At 41.0% G+C, this 21025-nt stretch overlaps 1 protein-coding gene across 1 annotated transcript in view; it reads right to left on the minus strand.

Annotated features, from left to right (window-relative positions):
* The window catches only part of hydin (HYDIN axonemal central pair apparatus protein), a 1560590-nt gene that overhangs the window by 320733 nt on the left and 1218832 nt on the right, over positions 1-21025 (minus strand). The window contains exon 59 of the mRNA XM_069900939.1: positions 1310-1514. Within this exon, the coding sequence (XP_069757040.1) occupies positions 1310-1514 (205 nt within the window). The remainder of the gene's footprint in view (positions 1-1309; positions 1515-21025) is intronic.

Here is a 21025-nt window from a genome sequence, read left to right on the forward strand (position 1 = left end):
GTGCACAAGTTCTCAGTGATGTAAATTCACAGACTCTACTTGAGTCTTGCCAGAAGCAGCAGCATTGCTATCTGCCCTCAAGGAGATAAGGCCATCCAGCTGGATTGCTGAGTATGAAATGGTGTCCTCGAGCCACATTTCTGTAATGACCAGAGCACAGCAGTTCTGCAGTTCTCTCTGGTCCAGATGCAGCCTCAGGTTATCCATTTTTTTCTCCAGCCATCTTACATTTGCGAGTAAATTCTTAGTCTGACCTCAGTGCAGATCCTCTTGCTGCACCTCAGCCTTCTTCAACTGCGCTCCCAACAACCTCCCATGCATCTCAAAAGGCCTTTCTCACGTCTCTCGTGATCCTCTCCACTGTTTACTACAGACTGGTTCTAGTTTCCTTGTACTTTTGACGATCATGGAACAAAACAATTATAAACAATCATGACTTGGTTCCAGGACATTGAACATCTGTGGGACCCACTCACAGAATGTGCAATATGCCCATCTACAGCCAAAACGATGTTTTTCTCATTGAGGGATGAGGGCTTTGTAGGTAGTGCCAGCATTTAACTGCCCATTGAGTTAAACAAGAAAATCTGCAGGTGATGGGATTTATTGCAGTGCACAAAAGTGCTGGAGAAATTCAGCAAGACATTCAGCATTCATAGGAAGTAAAAGGCAGTTGGCATTTTGAGCCTGAGCCCTTCTTCAGGCAGATTCCTGAATAAAAAGGGATGGAGCGGGTGGAGGAAGGGGAAGGGCACAGGCTAATAGGTTAGAGGTAATATATGGATACGTGGTAGGGTAAAAGAGGGCCGAGGGTTAAGGGTAGCACTCTGATAGAAGAAAGAAGGGGAGACAGTGGGGAGCTGGGGGAAAGGAGACAGAGGAATAGGGAAAGAGAGAGACAATGTGGGGGTGAATGGAAATTGGAGAAGTCGTTGTTGATATCATCTGGTTGGAGATTGCCATGACGGTTTCCGGGAGGCCTCAACTTGGCAGTACCTGCTCTCACTGTCGATCTGTGACCTTATAGAGGTAAGATTATGAGGGGCTTAGATCGGATGACAGTGAGAGCTGGTACTGTCAAGTTGAGGCTTCCCGCAAACTGGAGGAGTACACCTGATATTCCGTAATGGAAATCTCCAACCAGATGGTATCAACAGCAACTTCTCCAATTTCCATTCACTCCTACATTGTCTTTCTCTTTCCCTATCCCTCTGTATAATGCCTTAATGCTTAAGGGTCCAACTTCATGACGTATCATCTAAATGCAAGGTATATAATTATGACTGAGTTGTGCTCTGTCTGAACGTACTTGGAGCACAGCATTCAATGACCAACCAGTATGGAATACCAGCTGGATTGTCCCGTGGATCCCGGTCTGCAATGTCAATGCTCAGGAGCTCCTCGTGCTTCCCAATCCGGTCGCCAAAACACTCCACTGTGATGACCTGTTGGGCTCCAGGGAACACCACTCCATAACCAGGGAAAACAGTGAACATTCCAACTGTCAAACGTGCCTGAATGGAAGGAAAGTTAGAAACTGAAATTAAAGCACACAACCCACTCAGAGCATTTTCCAAACAGTTCACCTCAGTGATATGAGCATCACTGACAACTCCAGTTTTAAACCGCAATAAGAGAAAAGAGACTCTGGAAGTGCTGGAGTCAAAGACATCAGTGATTCTGTGGGGACTCTCCTTCTCTGACTGCAAAGAAGCCAGATAATGCAAATGATAATGATGAACAGGCTGCCAGAGGAAGTGGTAGAGGCAAAGACAATTAAAACATTTAAAAGACATTTGAACAGATACACGGATAGGAAAGCTTTAGAGGGATAAGGGCTCAATGTAGGCAAAAGGGACTGGCCTAGAGAAGACTTTGGTAAGGGTTGACTAGTTGGGCCAAAGGGCCTGCTTCCATGCTCTATGTCTTAAACCTGTTCAGTACATTTGGTGAAGGTACTCTCACAATGCAGTTAAGCCAGGAAATCAAGGGATTTTGCTCATTGGTAATGACTATGTTGAGCTAGCGAACTGAAGGGTTCATTGATCTGCTGCATTTACAACTCAAGGTGATGGAGTGCGTAGGAAAAAAAAGATTCGCAGCAGGATCACCTACTCCACCATTTAATGAAATTCAAGATTCAAGAATTATATTACATGAAATTGCTTTTGCTTGTTGTAAGGCAGACACATTCGCCATTGGCAGAAATGCCTGAAGTGCCTCTTACAGTCAGAGAAAGAGAAGGAAAGGAGAGTCCCCCCAGAATCATTGAGTGTCCATAGATTCGCCTCCAGTGCTCCCGCAGTCTCTGCAGCCTCACAGAGTCCAGTCCAAACTATTGGCAACCTGAGCTCCAGATCCAAACCTCCAATATGGTCAAGAATCCTTCAGCACCTTTGGCATCCCCTCACATCCCAGTTCCAATACCTGGTACCGCTTCAGCTAGTTTTGGGCCAGTCTCCAGCCGTCCGCAGCCCGGCGAGAGTCTCCCGACAGCAGTCTCCAGCTGCCTACAGCCTCCATGGGTTCCTCGCTTTGAGTTGTCAGCAGCCCACTGCATGCATAGGTCTTTCAGTCACAGAGCCCCCTCACTGGTTGCCACCGTGGTCACTGTCAGGTGGGTCGTCTCCTCTGCTACGCCTTCTCAGATGGGGATGGTCTCCCCATTTTCTGGTGCTCTGCACCAGTACTCCACTCTCCTAGAGTCAGCAACCCCTCATAGCTGCTGCTGATCATAGGCATCGCCATTTTGGGCGCAGACCCCAAGCTTGCGGGATTTAAAATAAAACCACTGTTGACTCTTTTAACGGGCTGTTCCAAGCCTGTGTGGAGCTGCGGCAGTTGACTGGGCAGTTGGATCTCGCGGGAGCACTGTATCTCTCTCCTCGCTCCCAATGGGCCTGCACCAGTGGCAGCCCCGCCGATTTCCATGGTTCATCTGATCTTTAGCTTCAATTCCATTCTCCTGCCCTATCTCCATTACCCTTTATTCCTCCTTCATCCAGAAATCTATCCTTTCACCTCACCCTTGAATATGCTTAATAATTAAATGTCCCTGCCTCTCTGGGGCAGAGAATCCCAAAGACTCATACCTTATGAGAGAAGAAATTCCTCCTCAACCAAATCCTGAATCTTATTGTGAGTATTTCTCTGAGTTCAGATCAGATATTTATTGTCATGTAATGAAACAGAAATGTAATATTACAAGAAATTGCCTTTAGCCTGCTATAGGGCAGAGAAAGATTCATCATTAGTATTGCTCAGTATCCCTTGCAGTCAGAAAAAGAAAAGCAAAAGGAAATCCCCACAGAATCACCGCGCGTCTGTGGATTTGCACCCGGAGTCTGTGCAGCTGCACAGACTCCAGCTCAGTTCAAACCATCAACCACCTGAGCCTAGATCCAAACCTCCGACCTGATGAGAAAGCCTTCAATGCCCAAGGCTCTCTGGGAGCTCTTCATACCTTCACTGCCCTCTCAAATCCCAGTTCCAAAAGCTGGTTCTCATGAACTAATCTCCAGCAGCCCACAGCCTGCTGTGAGTCCACTGACTTCAAGTCGCCTGCAGCCTGTAGCTCGACGCCTGAATGTGTCCTTCAGCCACAGAGACCTTTGCTGGTTCCAGACACATCCACCAACATTTACTCCATCAAGAATTTAAAGTTTTTATTCTAATTTTCCTCAACCAGAGAGAATATATTCTTCTTAATCTGTCCTCATAAGACTGCCCTCCTGCTGTGGGATCACTCATGTTAACCTTTACATGTTAACCTTTGTTAACCAGGCAAATGAATAAAGAGCCTTTCTATAAATAGACTGAAGCTATATGCAGCAATCTGAGCATGGCAGAACTCTGTTCTATGGGAAGCATCTCCTTATAATTATACTGACTACCCCTTGCAGGTACAACTACTCCAGCAGGTACTACCACATCTCCAACAGATACAACAACAACTCCAGCAGCAGACCCATGAGCCAGGACACAGAGGGGAAAGAGGGGGGGAGGTGGATACAGGTCAAGCTGAGAAGCAGGACCTGAGACTTCCACTACCTACCATCCTCCTGGCCAATGTACAGTCCTGGGAAAATAAACTTGAACTCCAAGCTAGACTTAAGCATCAGAGAGACATCAGGGAGTGCTGCGTGATATGCTTTATGGAAACATGGCTAAAAACGGACATGGCACTGCAGATGAAGGGCTACACCCTCCATCGAACTGATCGAACACTGGCATCTGGATAAACCAGGGGAGGCACTGTTTGTGTCATCATTAATCCATTGTGGTGCACAGACAGGACAGTCATGTCCCAGTCCTGCTCCCTCAAACTGGAACATCTGCTGATCAGGTGCCATCCATTCTACCTGCCGAGAGGGTTCACGACCATCATCCTGGTCACAGTGTACATTCCACCCCAGGCTAACGTTATGGCACTGGAGAGATGGAGCACTGTGATGAACAGCCATGAGACAGTACATCCTGATGCCTTCCCAATCATTGTGGGAGACTTCAATCAGGCCAACCTGAAGAAGTCTCTGACCTGTGAGGTCAGGGGACCCAACACACTCGACACTTGCTGCACCACCATGAAAAACGCCTACCAAACGCATACCACGACCACACCGGAAAGTCTAATTACCTGACTGTACTCCTACTCCCAGTGTACAAGCAGAGACTTAAGACTACAACACCAGTAATTAAGAAGGCAAATGTATGGTCAAGGTAGGTTGAGAACATCTGCAGAAATGCTTTGAATCGATGGACTGGAACATATTCAAGACCTCATCAATAGAGTTGAAGGAATATGCAACAGATGTCGCCAACTTCATCAAGACCTGCGTGGATGAGTGTGTGCCCACGTGCAAATATAGTGTGTTTTCTAACCTGAACCCCTGGATGAATCAGAGAATCTGCAACCTGCTGAGGGTGAGAACAAGGCTGGAGATTGAGATATCTATAATTTGCTCAAAACAAAACTCCTGATTTTTATAAGGGAAGAGTTGAACTTAAAACCAAATTTGATCTTCTTTCTACTTATCCAATTGAACAGAAATTGATTAAAAAAAAAGAAGTGTTTTCTATAGTCATGGAGAAAAACCTAGGAAGTTACTAGCTGGACAATTAAAAGGAATAATTGCTCAAAAAGCAATTTGTATGAGCGATGGCAGCATGACATCAGATCATTGCAAAATTAATAAGACCATTAGAGAATTTTATGCTAACCTTTATTCTTTTGAATTTAAGAATTATTATGTTACAATGTCATATTTTTTGTATCAATCAAATTTACCTGTACTTTCTCAAGAGAAATGGACTAGTTTAGAGAGCCCTATTTTGCAGGAGAATATAGCTGTGGCTATTTCCTCATTACAGGTCAAGTAAATCTCCAGGACCAGATGGGTTTCCTGCAGAATTTTATAAATCCTCCTCTATAAAGTTTGTACCCTACTTTTCTTTAGTATTGGCTGATTCATTTAAAGAAGAGAAATTACCTTTATCATTTAATGAGACTTCTATTTATCTTTTTTTTTAAAAAAAAAGGAAAGAGCCAACAGAAAATATTTCTTACAGACCTATATTGTTACTTAATGTTGATATGAAAATTTTATCAAAGGTTTTAGCACATAGATTATAAAGGATTTTTTTTACCAACTATTATAGACTCAGACCAAACTGGTTTTATTAAAAATCATAATTCTTATTAAAATTTACATATATATATATATATACATACACGCACACACACACACACACACACACACACACACACACACACACACACACATATATATATATACACACACACACACACAAACACACACACACATATATACACACACACACACACATATATATACATATATATATATACATATATAAATATTCTATATATGTGTTCTACTCCATCGATTCATTAGATGCTGAAAAAGTATTGAAGTGAGTTGAATAGGAGTATCTATTTGCTGAATTGGGTAAATTTAATTTTGGTCCAGGTGTTCTTAAATTATATTCAAGTCCCAAAGTGTCAGTCCATTCTAATTCACAGCAATCAGCTATTTTTAATCTCAATAGGGAAACACAGCAGGGTTGTCCTTTAAGTCCTTTGCTTTTCAATACAGTATTGGAACTATTAGTGGTCTAATAGTATTAATAGTCTAATAATATCAACTATTATTGATAGTGTAATGGGGTAATTAGAGAAAGAATTGAACATAAATTATCACTTTCTGCAATAATTTATGGCATTTTATTTCAAAACCATAAATTCCTATACTAAACATGTTAATCTTTTTTGTTACATTTCTCTCTGTTGTATATGATGGGATGAATGTTTCCTCGCTGTTTATTGCAGATTGTTGACATTTCTCTCTGCTGTATATGACGGGATGAATGTTTCCACACTATTTATTGCACTGTTTGTTTACATTTCTCTCTGTTGTATATAGTGAGGTGAATGATTCCAAAGTGTATATTGCACTGCTTGTTGACATTTCTCTCTGTTGTATATGGTGGGGTGAATAGTTCCACGCTGTTTCTTGCACTGTTTGTTGCATTTCTCTCTGTGGTATATGGTAGGGGTGAAGCATTCCACACTATTTGTTGACATTTCTATCTGTTGTATATGGTGGGGTGAATGTTTCCATGTTGTTTATTACACTGTTGGCTGACATTTCTCTCCATTGTATATGGTGGGGTGAATAGTTCCACGCTGTTTTCAGAGCCAGCTCTTCAGCACTTGACGTCCTGCTTTGCGGAAACTGCCAAAATGTTTGGCCTGGAAGTCAGCCTGAAGAAAATTGAGGTCCTCCATCAGCCAGCTCCCCACCATGACTACCAGCCCCCACCACATCTCCATCGGGCACACAAAACACAAACGGTCAACCAGTTTACTATCTCGGCTACCCCATTTCATCGGATGCAAGGATCGACAACGAGATAGACAACAGACTCGCCAAGGCAAATAGCGCCTTTGGAAGACTACACAAAAAGTCTGGAAAAACAACCAACTGAAAAACCTCACAAAGATTAGCGTATACAGAGCCGTTGTCATACCCACACTCCTGTTTGGCTCCGAATCACGTGTCCTCTAACGGCATCACCTACGGCTCCTAGAACGCTTCCACCAGCGTTGTCTCCGCTCCATCCTCAACATTCATTGGAGCGACTTCATCCCTAACATCGAAGTACTCGAGATGGCAGAGGCCGACAGCATCGAATCCATGCTGCTGAAGATCCAACTGCGCTGGGTAGGTCACGTCTCCAGAATGGAGGACGATCGCCTTCCCAAGATCGTGTTATATGGCGAGCCCTCCACTGGCCACTGTGACAGAGTTGCACCAAAGAAGAGGTACAAGGACTGCCTAAAGAAATCTCTTGGTGCCTGCCACATTGACCACTGCCAGTGGGCTGATATCGCCTCAAATCGTGCATCTTGGCACCTCACAGTTCGGCGGGCAGCAACCTCCTTTGAAGAAGACCACAGAGCCCACCTCACTGACAAAAGACAAAGGAGGAAAACCCAACACACAACCCCAACCAACCAATTTTCCCTTGCAACCACTGCAACCGTGTCTTTCTTTCCTCATCGGACTTGTCAGCCACAAACGAGCCTGCATCTGACGTGGACATTACCCCTCCATAAATCTTCGTCCGCGAAGCCAAGCCAAAGAAGAAAAAATATGGTGGAGTCAATTTTTCCATGCTGTTTATTGCATTGTATGTAGACATTTCTCTGTTGTATATGGTGGTATGAATGTTTCCAAGCTGTTTATTGCCCTGTTTGTTGACATTTCTTTCTGTTGTATATGGTGGCATAAATGTTTGCTCACTGTTTACTCCAGATTGTTGACATATCTCTCTGTTGTGAATGAGGTGAATGCTTCCACACTCTTTATTGCACTTTTTTTGATATTTCTCTCTGTTGTATAACGTGGAATGAATGTTTCCACGCTCTTTATTGCACTGTTTTTTTTAATTTCTCTCTACTGCATAAGGTGGGATGAACATTTTCAAGCTGTTTATTGCACTGTTTGTTGCATTTCTTTCTGTTATATATGGTGGGGTGAATGTTTCCATGACATTTCTTTCTGTTGTATATGGTGGGGTTAATAATTCCATGCTGTTTGTAGACATTTCTCTCCGTTGTTTGTGGTGGGATGAATGTTTATGCCACTTTTTGTTGACGTTTCTCTCTGTTGTATATGGTGGGATGAATGTTTATTGCACTTTTTGTTGACATTTAACTCTGTTGAATATGGTGGGATGAATGTTTCCACGCTGTTTATTCCATGGTTTGTTGACATTTCTTTCTGTTGTATACGGTGCTATAAATATTTCCATGGTGTTTATTCCACGGTTTGTTGACATTTCTCTCTGTTGTAGATGGTAGGGTTAATGTTTCCACGCTGTTTATTGCACTGTTTGTTGACTTTTCTTTCTGTTGAATATGGTAGGATGAATGTTTCCATGCTGTTCATAGACATTTCTCTCTGTTGTTTATGGTGGGAAAAATGTTTATTGCACTCTTTGTTGACATTTCCCTCTGTTGTATAAAGTGGGATGAATGTTTCCACATTGTTTATGGCATTGTTTGTTGACATTTTTCTCTGTTGTATATGGTGGGATGAATGTTTCCACACACTTTATTGCACTGTTTGTTGACATTAACTCTTTTGAATATGTTGGGATGAATGTTTCCACGCTGTTTATTGCACTGTTTGTTGACATTTCTCTCTGTTGTGTAAAGTGGGATGAACGTTTCCACGCTCTTTATTGCACTGTTTGTTGACATTTATTTCTCTTGTATATGGTGTGGTGAATGTTTCCACGCTGTTTGTGGACATTTCTCCCTGTTGTTTAAGGTGGGATGAATTTTCCATGCTCTTTACTGCACTGTTTGTTTACATTTGTCTCTGTTCTATATGGTGGGATGATCAGCCATGATCTCGTTGAATGGCGGAGCAGGCTCGAAGTGTCGAATGACCTACTCCTGCTCCTATCTTCTATGTTTCTATGTTTCTATGAATGTTTCCACACACTTTATTACACTGTTTGTTGACATTTCTCTCTTTTGTATATCGTGGGGTGAATGTTTCCATGCTGCTTGTAGACATTTCTCTCTGTTGTTTAAGGTGGGATAAATGTTTCCATGCTCTTTATTGCACTGTTTGTTGACATTTCTCTCTGTTGTATATGGTGGGATGAATTTTCCATGCTCTTTACTGCAGTTTGTTTACATTTGTCTCTGTTTTATAAGGTGGGGTGAATGTTTCCATGCTGTTTGTAGACATTTCTCTCTGTTGTTTATAGTAGGAAAACTGTTTATTGCACTGTTTGTTGACATTTCTCTCTGTTGTATATGCTGTGGTGAATGTTTCCACGCTGTTTGTTGACATTTCTCTCTGTTGTGTATGGTAGGATGAATGTTTCCACGCTCATATTGCACTGTTTTTTTAAATTTCTTTCTACTCTAGCATGTGGGATGAACATTTTCAAGCTGTTTATTGCACTGTTTGTTGCATTTCTTTCTCTTATATATGGTGGTATAAATGATTCCATGCTGTTTATTGGACTGTTTGTTGAGATGTCTCTCTGTTTTATATGGTGGGGTGAATGTTTCCATGCCGTATATTGCACTGTTTGTTGACATTTCTTTGTGTTGTATATGGTGGGGTGAATGATTCCATGCTGTTTGTAGACATTTCTCTCTGTTGTTTATGGTGGGATGAACGTTTATTGCACTGTTTGTTGAAATTTCTTTCTGTTCTATATGGTGGGGTAAATGTTTCCATGCAGTTCATTGCACTGTTTGTTGACATTTCTCTCTGTTGTTTATGGTGGGATGAATGTTTATTGCACATTTTGTTGACATTTGTCTCTGTTGTATAAGATAGGATGAATGTTTCCACGTTGTTTATGGCACTGTTGGTTGACATTACTCTCTGTTGTAATGGTGGGGTGAATGTTTCCATGCTGTTTGTAGACATTTCTCTCTGTTGTTTATGGTGGGAAAAATCTTTTTTGCACTCTTTGTTGACATTACTCTCTGTTTTAGATGGTGGGGTTAATGTTTCCATGCTGTTTATTGCACTGTTTGTTGACATTTCTTTCTGTTGTATATGGTGGTATAAATGTTTCCATGGTGTTTATTCCACGGTTTGTTGACATTTCTCTCTGTTGTAGATGGTGCGGTGAATGTTTCCACGCTGTTTGTAGACATTTCCCTGTTGTATATGGTGGGATGAATGTTTCCACGCTCTTTATTGCACTTATTGTTGACATTACTCTCTGTTGTATAATGTGGGATGAATGTTTCCATGCTCTTTATTGCACTGTTTGTTGACATTTCTCTCTGTTGTTTATGGTGGGATGAATGTTTATTGCACATTTTGTTGACATTTCTCTCTGTTGTATAAGATGGGATGAATGTTTCCACGTTGTTTATGACACTGTTGGTTGACATTACTCTCTGTTGTAATGGTGGGGTGAATGTTTCCATGCTGTTTGTAGACATTTCTCTCTGTTGTTTATGGTGGGAAAAATCTTTATTGCACTCTTTGTTGACATTACTCTCTGTTTTAGATGATGGGGTTAATGTTTCCACGCTGTTTATTGCACTGTTTGTTGACATTTCTTTCTGTTGTAGATGATGCGGTGAATGTTTCCACGCTGTTTGTAGTCATTTCCCTGTTGTATATGGTGGGATGAATGTTTCCATGCTCTTTATTGCACTGTTTGTTGACATTACTCTCTGTTGTTTATGGTGGGATGAATGTTTATTGCACTATTTGTTGACATTTCTCTCTTTTGTATATCGTGGGATGAATGTTTCCATGCTGTTTGTAGACATTTCTCTCTGTTGTTTAAGGTGTGATAAATGTTTCCATGCTGTTTATTACACTGTTGAAATTTCTCTCTGTTGTATAAGGTGGGACGAATGTTTCCATGCTGTTTATTGAACTATTTATTGACATTTCTCTCTGTTGTAATGGTTGGATCAATGTTTATTGCACTTTTTGTTGACATTTCTCTCTGTTGTATACGGTGAGATTAATGTTTCCACGTTGTTTATGGCACTGTTGGTTGACATTTCTTTCTGTTGTATATGGTGGTATAAATGTTTCCATAGTGTTTATTCCACGGTTTGTTGACATTTCTCTCTGTTGTAGATGGTGGGGTTAATGTTTCCACGCTGTTTATTGCACTGTTTGTTGACTTTTCTTTCTGTTGTATAAGGTGGTATAAATGTTTCCATGGTGTTTATTCCACGGTTTGTTGACATTTCTCTCTGTTGTAGATGGTGGGGTTAATGTTTCCACGCTGTTTATTGCACTGTTTGTTGACTTTTCTTTCTGTTGTATATGGTGGTATAAATGTTTCCATGGTGTTTATTCCACGGTTTGTTGACATTTCTCTCTGTTGTAGATGGTGGGGTTAATGTTTCCACGCTGTTTATTGCACTGTTTGTTGACTTTTCTTTCTGTTGTATATGGTGGTATAAATGTTTCCATGGTGTTTATTCCACGGTTTGTTGACATTTCTCTCTGTTGAATATGGTAGGATGAATGTTTCCACACACTTTATTGCTGTCTTTGTTGACATTTAACTCTGTTGAATATGGTGGGATGAATCTTTCCACGCTGTTAATTAACATTTCTCTCCGTTGTGTATGGATGGATTAATGTTTCCACGCTCGTTATTGCACTGTTTTTTAAAATTTCTCTCTACTGTATAAGGTGGGATGAATGTTTTCAAGCTGTTTATTGCACTGTTTGTTGCATTTCTTTCTGTTATATATGATGGTATAAATGATTCCATGTTGTTTATTGGACTGTTTGTTGAGGTGTCTCTCTGTTTTATATGGTGTGGTGAATGTTTCCATGCCGTTTTTTGCACTGTTTGTTGACATTTCTTTGTGTTGTATATGGTGGGGTGAATGATTCCATGCTGTTTATAGACATTTCTCTCTGTTGTTTATGGTGGGATGAATGTTTATTGCACTGTTTGTTGACATTTCTCTTTGTTCAATATGGTGGGCTGAATGTTTCCATGCCGTTTATTGCACTGTTTGTAGACACTTCTCTCTGTTGTTTATGGTGGGATGAATGTTTATTGCACTCTTTGTTGACATTTCTCTCTTTTGTATATCATGGGGTGAATGTTTCCACGCTCTTTGTAGACATTTCTCTCTGTTGTTTATGGTGGGATGAATGTTTTTTTTAAATTTATCTCTACTGTAGAAAGTGGGATGAATGTTTTCAAGCTGTTTTTTGCTCTGTTTGTTGCATTTCTTTCTGTTATATATGATGGTATAAATTATTCCATGCTGTTTGACATTTCTCTCTTTTGTATATCGTGGCGTGAATGTTTCCAGACTGTTTGTAGACATTTTTCTCTGTTGTTTATGGTGGGATGGATGTTTATTGCACTGTTGTTGACATTTCTCTCTGCTGTTTAAAGTGGCATAAATGTTTCCATGCTGTTTATTACACTGTTTGTTGACATTTCTTTTTGTTGTTTATGGTGGGATTAATGTTTCCACACTCTTTATTGCACTGTTTGTTGAGATTTCTCTCTTTTGTATATGGTGGGGTGAATATTTCCATGCTGTTTGTAGACATTTCTCTCTGTTGTTTATGGTGGGATGAATGTTTCCACGCTATTTATTGCACTGTTTGTTGACATTTCTCTCTTTTGTATATGGTGGGGTGAATATTTCCATGCTGTTTGTAGACATTTCTCTCTGTTGTTTATGGTGGGTTGAATGTTTCCACGTTATTTATTGCACTGTTTGTTGACATTTCTCTAGTTGTATACTGATAATTAGAAATTCTGCCTGGTCCGGAGGAAAAATAATTTCAGCGTTATGCATGAACTTTGACAATAAACCTAATCTTTGATCTTTTTGTGACTCTATGACTATTCCCTATGACTTCCTCTGACTATATGAGAATAATGTCGGGAACTCAATACAGCACTTCCAATCTCTTGTCTCAACTAAAGTTTAAATCTCTTGGCAGAGTACATACATCACATACAACCCTGAGATTCTTTTTTCTGCTGGCGAGACAGAATTTATACTCATCAGTAACTGTAAACTGTACTCAAGAAGAAAGATATGTTTACAAAAGAAAGAAATGTAAACAAACAAACTATGCAAATATAGAAAATATAAATGTTCAGCTGTAGTAGGCTGAGTGGCCACGTAGCATGGTGGTTCGAACCATCGACCGTGCAGCTGCCTTAGCAGGTGTGCAGCATCACCTCGGCCGAGGTTCCACATGGCGCTGAGAGCCAGGTTGCGGACCACTGGGAAGTTGGGTGCTCACCTACAAAATGGTGCAGGGCTTCTGTCGTCTTTAAGACATGCGCCCTTCAGGTGAGTTGCAGGCATGGGGTGATGTCACTTCTTCTCCCAGGTATCTGGGCCGGAAGGGATTTAAAAGAGCAGGCAAATTTGAAATAAGTGTCTTTGCTGACCAGACTGTGTCTGGTGTATTGATTTAGTAGCTCTACTGGAGCAGTTGCTATACAGTAATAAATAATGCACAGAAGTAAGAGTCCTTAAATGACTCTCTGATTGAGTTTGTCGTTGAGGAGTCTGATGGTGGAGGGATAGCAGCTGCTCTTGAACATGGGGGTGCAAGTCTTGTGGCACCTGGACCTCTTTCCTGATGGCAGCAGTGAGTACTGTGTGTGTGCTGGGTATTGTGGATCCTTGCTCTCCAATAGCAGCATTTCCCATAAATGTCCTCAATGGTGGGGAGAGTTTTCCCAACAACTTACTGGGCTGTGTCTAGCTTTTGCAAGGTTTTTTGCTCCGAGGTATCGGTGATCCAATGTCAGGTTGTGATGCACCTGGTCAGCACACTTTCTACTATGCATCTGTAGAAGTTTGCTAAGGTATCTGATGATATACCAAACATCTGCAAATTGCTGAGAAAGTAGAGGTGTTGACATGCTTACTTCAAGATGACAATAGTATGATTGGGCCCTGAAAGATCTTCCAAGAGATAGTGACTTCCAGGAATTTAAATTTGCAGAGCCACTCTGCCTCAGATTCTCCAATAATCACTGGTTTGCACACCTGTTTCTTTTCATTCCTTTGTATTGGCGACATTGACTTGTGAGGTGTTGATAGTACACCATTCAGCATGTTGACTCATCACCCCTTTTGATACAGCCCACCACAAATTTGTAAATTATGTTATTGTCATACTAAGCTTTTCACAGTCATAGGTGTAAAGTGAGTAGAGCAGGGAACTAAGTATACAACCGTTCCTACAAACGTTTGTGGCCTTTTCTCCCAATTGCTGGAAAACCACTAATTACCACTTGTCAGCTTGGAAATGCTCCAATTATCCCAATACATTGTCTCTGTCGGCACTAAGATGTTGCCCTCCACTATATGACCCCTCATCTAGTATACAAATATCTGACACCTTGATGAATGCCATTTATTAATCTACCCTTTCATATTTATCATCTCTTTTCCTGTCTTGCCAGATGGTGGTAATTTCTTATACTTTTGTCATTGGTGTTTCTTAAGAATTTTGTTGCTGCAGCAATTATGAAATGTGTATATTACAATATCTTTGGCTTGGCTTCGCAGATGAAGATTTATGGAGGGGTAAATGTCCACGTCAGCTGCAGGCTCGTTTGTGGCTGACAAGTCCGATGCGGGACAGGCAGACACGGTTGCAGCAGTTGCAAGGGAAAATTGGTGGGTTGGGGTTGGGTGCTGGGTTTTTCCTCCTTTGTCTTTTGTCAGTGAGGTGGGCTCTGCGGTCTTCTTCAAAGGAGGTTGCTGCCCACCGAACTGTGAAGCGCCAAGATGCACGGATTGAGGTGATATCAGCCCACTGGCGGTGGTCAATGTGGCAGGCACCAAGAGATTTCTTTAGGCAGTCCTTGTACCTCTTCTTTGGTGCACCTCTGTCACGGTGGCCAGTGGAGAACTCGCCATATAACACGATCTTGGGAAGGCGATCGTCCTCCATTCTGGAGATGTGACCTACCCAGCGCAGTTGGGTCTTCAGCAGCGTGGATTCGATGGTGTCGGCCTCTGCCATCTCGAGTACTTCGATGTTAGGGATGAAGTCGCTCCAATGAATGTTGAGGATGGAGCGGAGACAACACTGGTGGAAGCGTTCTAGGAGCCGTAGGTGATGCCGGTAGAGGACCCGTGATTTGGAGCCAAACAGGAGTGTGGGTATGACAACGGCTCTGTATACGCTAATCTTTGTGAGGTTTTTCAGTTGGTTGTTTTTCCAGACTCTTTTGTGTAGTCTTCCAAAGGTGCTATTTGCCTTGGCGAGTCTGTTGTCTATCTCGTTGTCGATCCTTACATCCAATGAAATGGTGCAGCCGAGATAGGTAAACTGGTTCACCGTTTTAAGTTTTGTGTGCCTGATGGAGATGTGGGGGGGCTGGTAGTCATGGTGGGGAGCTGGCTGATGGTGGACCTCAGTTTTCTTCAGGCTGACTTCCAGGCCAAACATTTTGGCAGTTTCCGCAAAACAGGACGTCTAATCTACTCTCCAATCCAAACAACACCCTAGTGAACATATCCCACGCCCTCATCAAAACCTTGACATCCTTCCTGAATTGTGGTGACAAAACTGCAGACATTTTACCGTTATTATTGATAATGGATTCCATCAGTTCCCTGGAGTAAAACGTGAAAGTCTGCAGATGCTGTGATTGTAAAAACACGGAAATGCTGGAGGAACTTAACTGGTCTTGCAGCGCCCATAGGAGGTAAAGAAATGTAGCTAAAATCTTGGGCCTGAGACCTTGAACAATATTAAGATAGATACTAAATATTAACATCTACATCATTGCTTTAATCTTTGTTCATCTCATTGTTCATGGGACCATCATTCACTTTCTATTTCTCTTTCTCTTTGAGAACCTGTCTGCTTTTTCATTTCTTGCTATTTTGGACTCATAGTCTATCTCATCCATGTTTACAAACTTCTAGAACTACTTTAATGTTTTCTAATCTTTCTCAATCCTCAGATCTACAAAATAGATATCTATTCCACTGAGAATTCCTTCTTATCAGTTGAATTGCCAAGTCTACTTTACCCAAATTAACTCTGTCAGCGAAACCGTTGCCCTTGTTCAAACTGTCATTTTCAAAATGAATGTTGAATTCTGCTGTATGATAGAATGGTGGGAGGGGGGGAATGAAATGGGGAGAGGTGGCATTGCTTGTCAGGGAAAATATCACACTGTGCTCAGGCAAAACAGACCAGAGGGCTCGTCTATGGAGGCTATGTGAGTGGAGGTGAACACAGGCAAGGTATGACCATACTCATGAGGTTGTATTATAGGCTACCCAATCAGAAGAGGAAATCTGGAGTGATTGGAGACAGCTGCAGGAAACAAGGTTGTGATAGTAGGGGATTTTAATTTTCCACATATTGACTCCCATAATGTAAAAGGGCTGGATGGCTTGAGTTTGTCATATGTGTTCAGGGAAGATTTCTAAATCAGTATCTAGAGGTACCAACTCGAGAGAGTGCAATACTGGAACTCCTATTAGGGAACGAGATAGGACAGGTGACAGAAGTATGTGTTGGGGAGCATTTTGGGTCCAGTGATTATAATGCTATTAGTTTCAAGTTACTGGTAATTATGGAGAAAGAAAGGTCTGCGCCTCAGGTTGAGATTATAAATTGGAAAAAGGACAATTTTGAGGAAATGAGAAAGGATCTAGAATGCATGGAATGGATAAATAGTTTTCAGGTAAGTGGAGGACCTTCAAAGGCAAAATTTTGAAAGTACAGAGCTTTCTGTACTTTCCAGTCAGGATTAAAGGCAAGGTTAGCAGGCATAGGAAACCTTGGTCTCAAGGGATATTGGGGATTTGCTTCGAAGAAGAGAGGTGTATATCAGGTAGAGACATCATGGAGCAAATTAGGTACTTGAGGAGTATAAATAATACAAGACAAACCTCGAAAGAAATTAGAAAGGCTAAAAGAAGGCATGAGGTTGCTTTGGTAGACAATATGAAGGAAAATCGTAAGGGTTTCTACAGGTATTTTAAAAGCAAAAGGATAGTAAGGGACAAAACTAGTCCCCTTGCAGGTCAGAGTTATCAGCTTTATATGAAGCCAGGAGAGATCTTAGATTTCTTTTCCATCAGAATTCACTCAGGAAACAGGCACAGAGTCATGGGAAATTAGGAGAACAAGCAGTGAGGTCATGGAACCACTACAGATTAAAGAGGAAGAAGTTATTGATGCCTTGAAGCAAATAAGGGTGGATAAATCCCCAGAGCCTGAGAAGCTTTGACCTTGAAGTAGGATAGTGTAGAAATTTCAGAAATATTTAAAATGTCCTTATCCACAGGTGGATTGGAGGGTAGCTCACATTGTGCTGCTTAAGAAAGGCTCCAAAAGTAACACTGGAAATTATAGGCGGATGAGCCAGACTTGAGTAGCAGCCAAATTATTGGAAGATGTTCTAAGAGATTGGATATACGATTATTTGGATAGCCAGAAACGGATTACAGATAGTCGGCATGACTTTGTGCATGGTAGGTAATGTTTAACTGACCTTACAGAGTATTTTGAGGAGGTTACCAGGAAAATTGACAAAGGAAAGCCTGTGGAGGTTGTCTACATGGACTTTAGTAAGGCCTTTGATAAGATCATACATAGGAGGTTATTCAGGAAGGTTCAGACACCACGTATTCATGGTGAAGTAGTGAACTGGATTTGACAATGGCCGGAAGGGAGAGGCCATTGCTTCTCAGACTGGAGGCCTGTGACTAGTGGTGTACCTCAGGGACCATTGTTGTTTATCATCTATAGCAATGATCTGGATGATAATGTGGAAAATTAGATCAGCAAGTTTGTCACCTTCGTGCTACCCAGGCATGGGGAAGAACAACATGCACACCAAAGCCTTGGAATTGAGACTGGTTTAGTGCATGGCAGTCATGGTTATATGGGCCCCAGGAGCTGACATCAGGCACCACATCATCGGAGCACCGGCCTGTGATTGACTGGCGTTCCCTCCATAGTTCACCATCTTCCCGCCATGTGGGAAGTCACTGGGGACGACAGCCAGTGTCACCCTCAGGTCCACATGGCCGCTATGTTTGTCAACCATTTTCTGGGCCAGTCTGCATCTCCATGCGCAGGCCGCTACAACACTAGCAAAGAGGGTTCTCAACCTTGTGGGGGGATCTGAACCAGGTGAAAAAATAGGCTGAAAAATGGCACATGGAATTTAATGCAGACAAATGTGAGGTTGCATTTTGGAAGGACAAACCAAGAAAGGACATATACAGTAAATGGTACAGCACTGAGGAATGTGGTAGAATTGAGAGATATTGGAATATAGATACATAATTCCCTGAAAGTGGTGTTGTAAGTAGACAGGGTTGTATGGAGAGCTTTTGGCATATTGGCCTTCATAAATCAAAGTATTGAGTACAGGAGCTAGGATGTTATGGTAAAGTTGATTAAGACATTGGTTAGTCCAAATTTGGAGTATTGTGGGGAGTTTTGGTCACCTAACTACAGGAAAAAGATCAGTAAGATAGAGTTGAAAGGGTGCAGAGACAATTTACTAGGATGTTGCCTGTACTTCAGGAACTGAATTACAGGGAAAGGTTAAACAGGTTAGGCTTTATTCCCTGGATCTTAGAAGAACAAGGTGAGATTTGATAGAGGTATTTACAATGATGAGGGGGAAAGACAGAGTAACTGTAGATAGGCTTTTTCCACTGAGGGTAGGTGAAATACAAACCAGAGAACATGGTTAAAGGGTGAAAGGCAAAAAGTTTTGGGAGAACATGAGGAGGAACTTCTTCACTCAGAGAGTTGTGCAAGTGTGAAATGAGCTACCAATTGAAGTGATGAATGTGGGCTCAATTGTTACATTTAAGAAGAATTTGGACAGGGATACTGGTGGGCAAAGACTTTAATTTCTGTCTGGATTCAGTTCAGGATAGATTGGAAAGGAAATATACCAGGACAAAGGCAGCTAAAGCTACCTTGGAGTTAATGGAGGATCTGAACTTAATGGATATCTGGAGAAGGCTTCACCATAGAGAGAGGGATTATTCCTTCTATTCAAGACAGCATGACTCCTACTCAAGGATAGATTTATTTTTGGTTTCAGCCCATTTACAAGGTAGGATCATGGAAAATGAATATAAGGCAAAACTATTTTCTGATCACTCACGTCTTGTATTGACTATTGATATGTCAGATAAGAAGGAGACGGCCTTACTATATTGCTGTTAAAAAGGCCAGATTTTTGTAACTTTATTCAGATATAAATACTTGTGAGAGCAATTGTAATTCCACTGTGGATAATTTTTTTCAATGGAACACGTTAAAAGCATATTTGAAAGGTCAAATAATTAGCTATGCCTTGAGGATTAAAAAAGAGTATACAAGGGAGGTGCATGAATTGGAAAAGGACCTTAAACAAGTTGGCTCTGGAGGAGAAATATAGACAGTTAATAAGAATCTCGTGTAATACAGTATATACGTATAAAATGGAAAAAATGAGAACAAGATCTAAAGAGAAACACTACAAACTAGGGGAAAGAGCCCATAAGGTCGTCTCCTGGCAGGTGAAAACAGAACACATCTCCAGAACAACAAATCAGATGATATAAATGAAGCTTTCACGCAATTTTATGTTAATTTATGCAATTCTCAATTAGTGAATAAAATTGAGTTTCCTGTCACAATTGGATCTCCCAAATTTGAATTTAGGAGACAGGGTGGGGCTAAGTGCTCCCTTTACTCAAATTGAGATGGGGACATGATGGCCTCCTTGCAAATTAATAAATCCCAGGGAGGGGATGGATTTCTACCAGAATTTTTAAAAGAATTTATAGAGTTATTAATACCTTTGTTTATGGAGATCAGGCAGTGGTGACCCACACTCTCCCAGAGTCCTCTTTAACTGCAATTATTATGATGATTCCCAAAAAAGACAGGGATCCAATGAAACCGTCGTCTTCTAGACCAATATCACGTTTGAATAAGGACTATAAGATTATTGCCAAAGTCTTGGCAAATAGATTGGCAACTTATTTTCCAAAATTTATAAATGCTAATCAAACTGGCTTTGTGCAAGGGAGGCAATTGGTGGACAATACATGTAAATTGCTCAATATTATACATCTGGCACAAACAAGAGATTATTTGACTGTCACTGTGCCTATAGATGTGGAGAAAGCCTTTGACAGACTGGAGTGGGACTTTTATTTAAAGTACTGGAAATATTTGGATGAAGACAAGCATTTATTAATTGGGTTAGAGCTCTATATTCTGACCCTAAAGCTAAAGTAATAACTAATGGTCAAACTTCATCAGAATTCCCATTGCCCAGATGTGGCATTGTCCATTATCTCCAGCTCTTTTCCTCCAATATTGAACCATTAGCAGAATCCATCCATCTAGATCCAGGGATAAAGGGTTTCAGGTTCAATCAGGAAGAATGTAAAATCAATTTATTTGTTGATGTCCTGATATATCTACAGAACCAGTTAACATTACAAAAATTACAGTCTAAATTGGAAGATTTTGGTATTATATTGGGTTATAAAATCAACTGGGACAAGAGCAGTTATGCCTCTTATGGGTGGGAATTATGAACAAATTAAGAGAAAATTTAAGTGGCCACGCAATGGGACTAAATATTTAGGTATCAAGGTAGATAACAACCTGCAGGATTTATATCAGTTGAATTATCTTCCCTTGCTTCGGAAAATTGAGGATGATCATAATAAATGGATGTCCCTCCAAATAACTGTTTGTAAGTGTATTAAAATGAATGTGCTGCCTAGAGTACAATCTTTTTTTTCAAAGTTTTCCTGTTCTTTCAAAAACTGAATAAATGCATCAGGAAGTTTCTATGGAAAGATAAGCCTTCCAGAATCTCTATTGATAAATTAACTTGGAATTGTGAATTGGGAGGATTAACACACACTCCCGGATTTCAATAAATAATTTTGGGCAACCCAATTGAAGTTTCTCACCTCCTTCTTTGA

Source organism: Narcine bancroftii, chromosome 10 (assembly GCF_036971445.1).
Source record: "Narcine bancroftii isolate sNarBan1 chromosome 10, sNarBan1.hap1, whole genome shotgun sequence".
Classification (NCBI taxonomy): Eukaryota; Metazoa; Chordata; class Chondrichthyes; order Torpediniformes; family Narcinidae; genus Narcine; species Narcine bancroftii.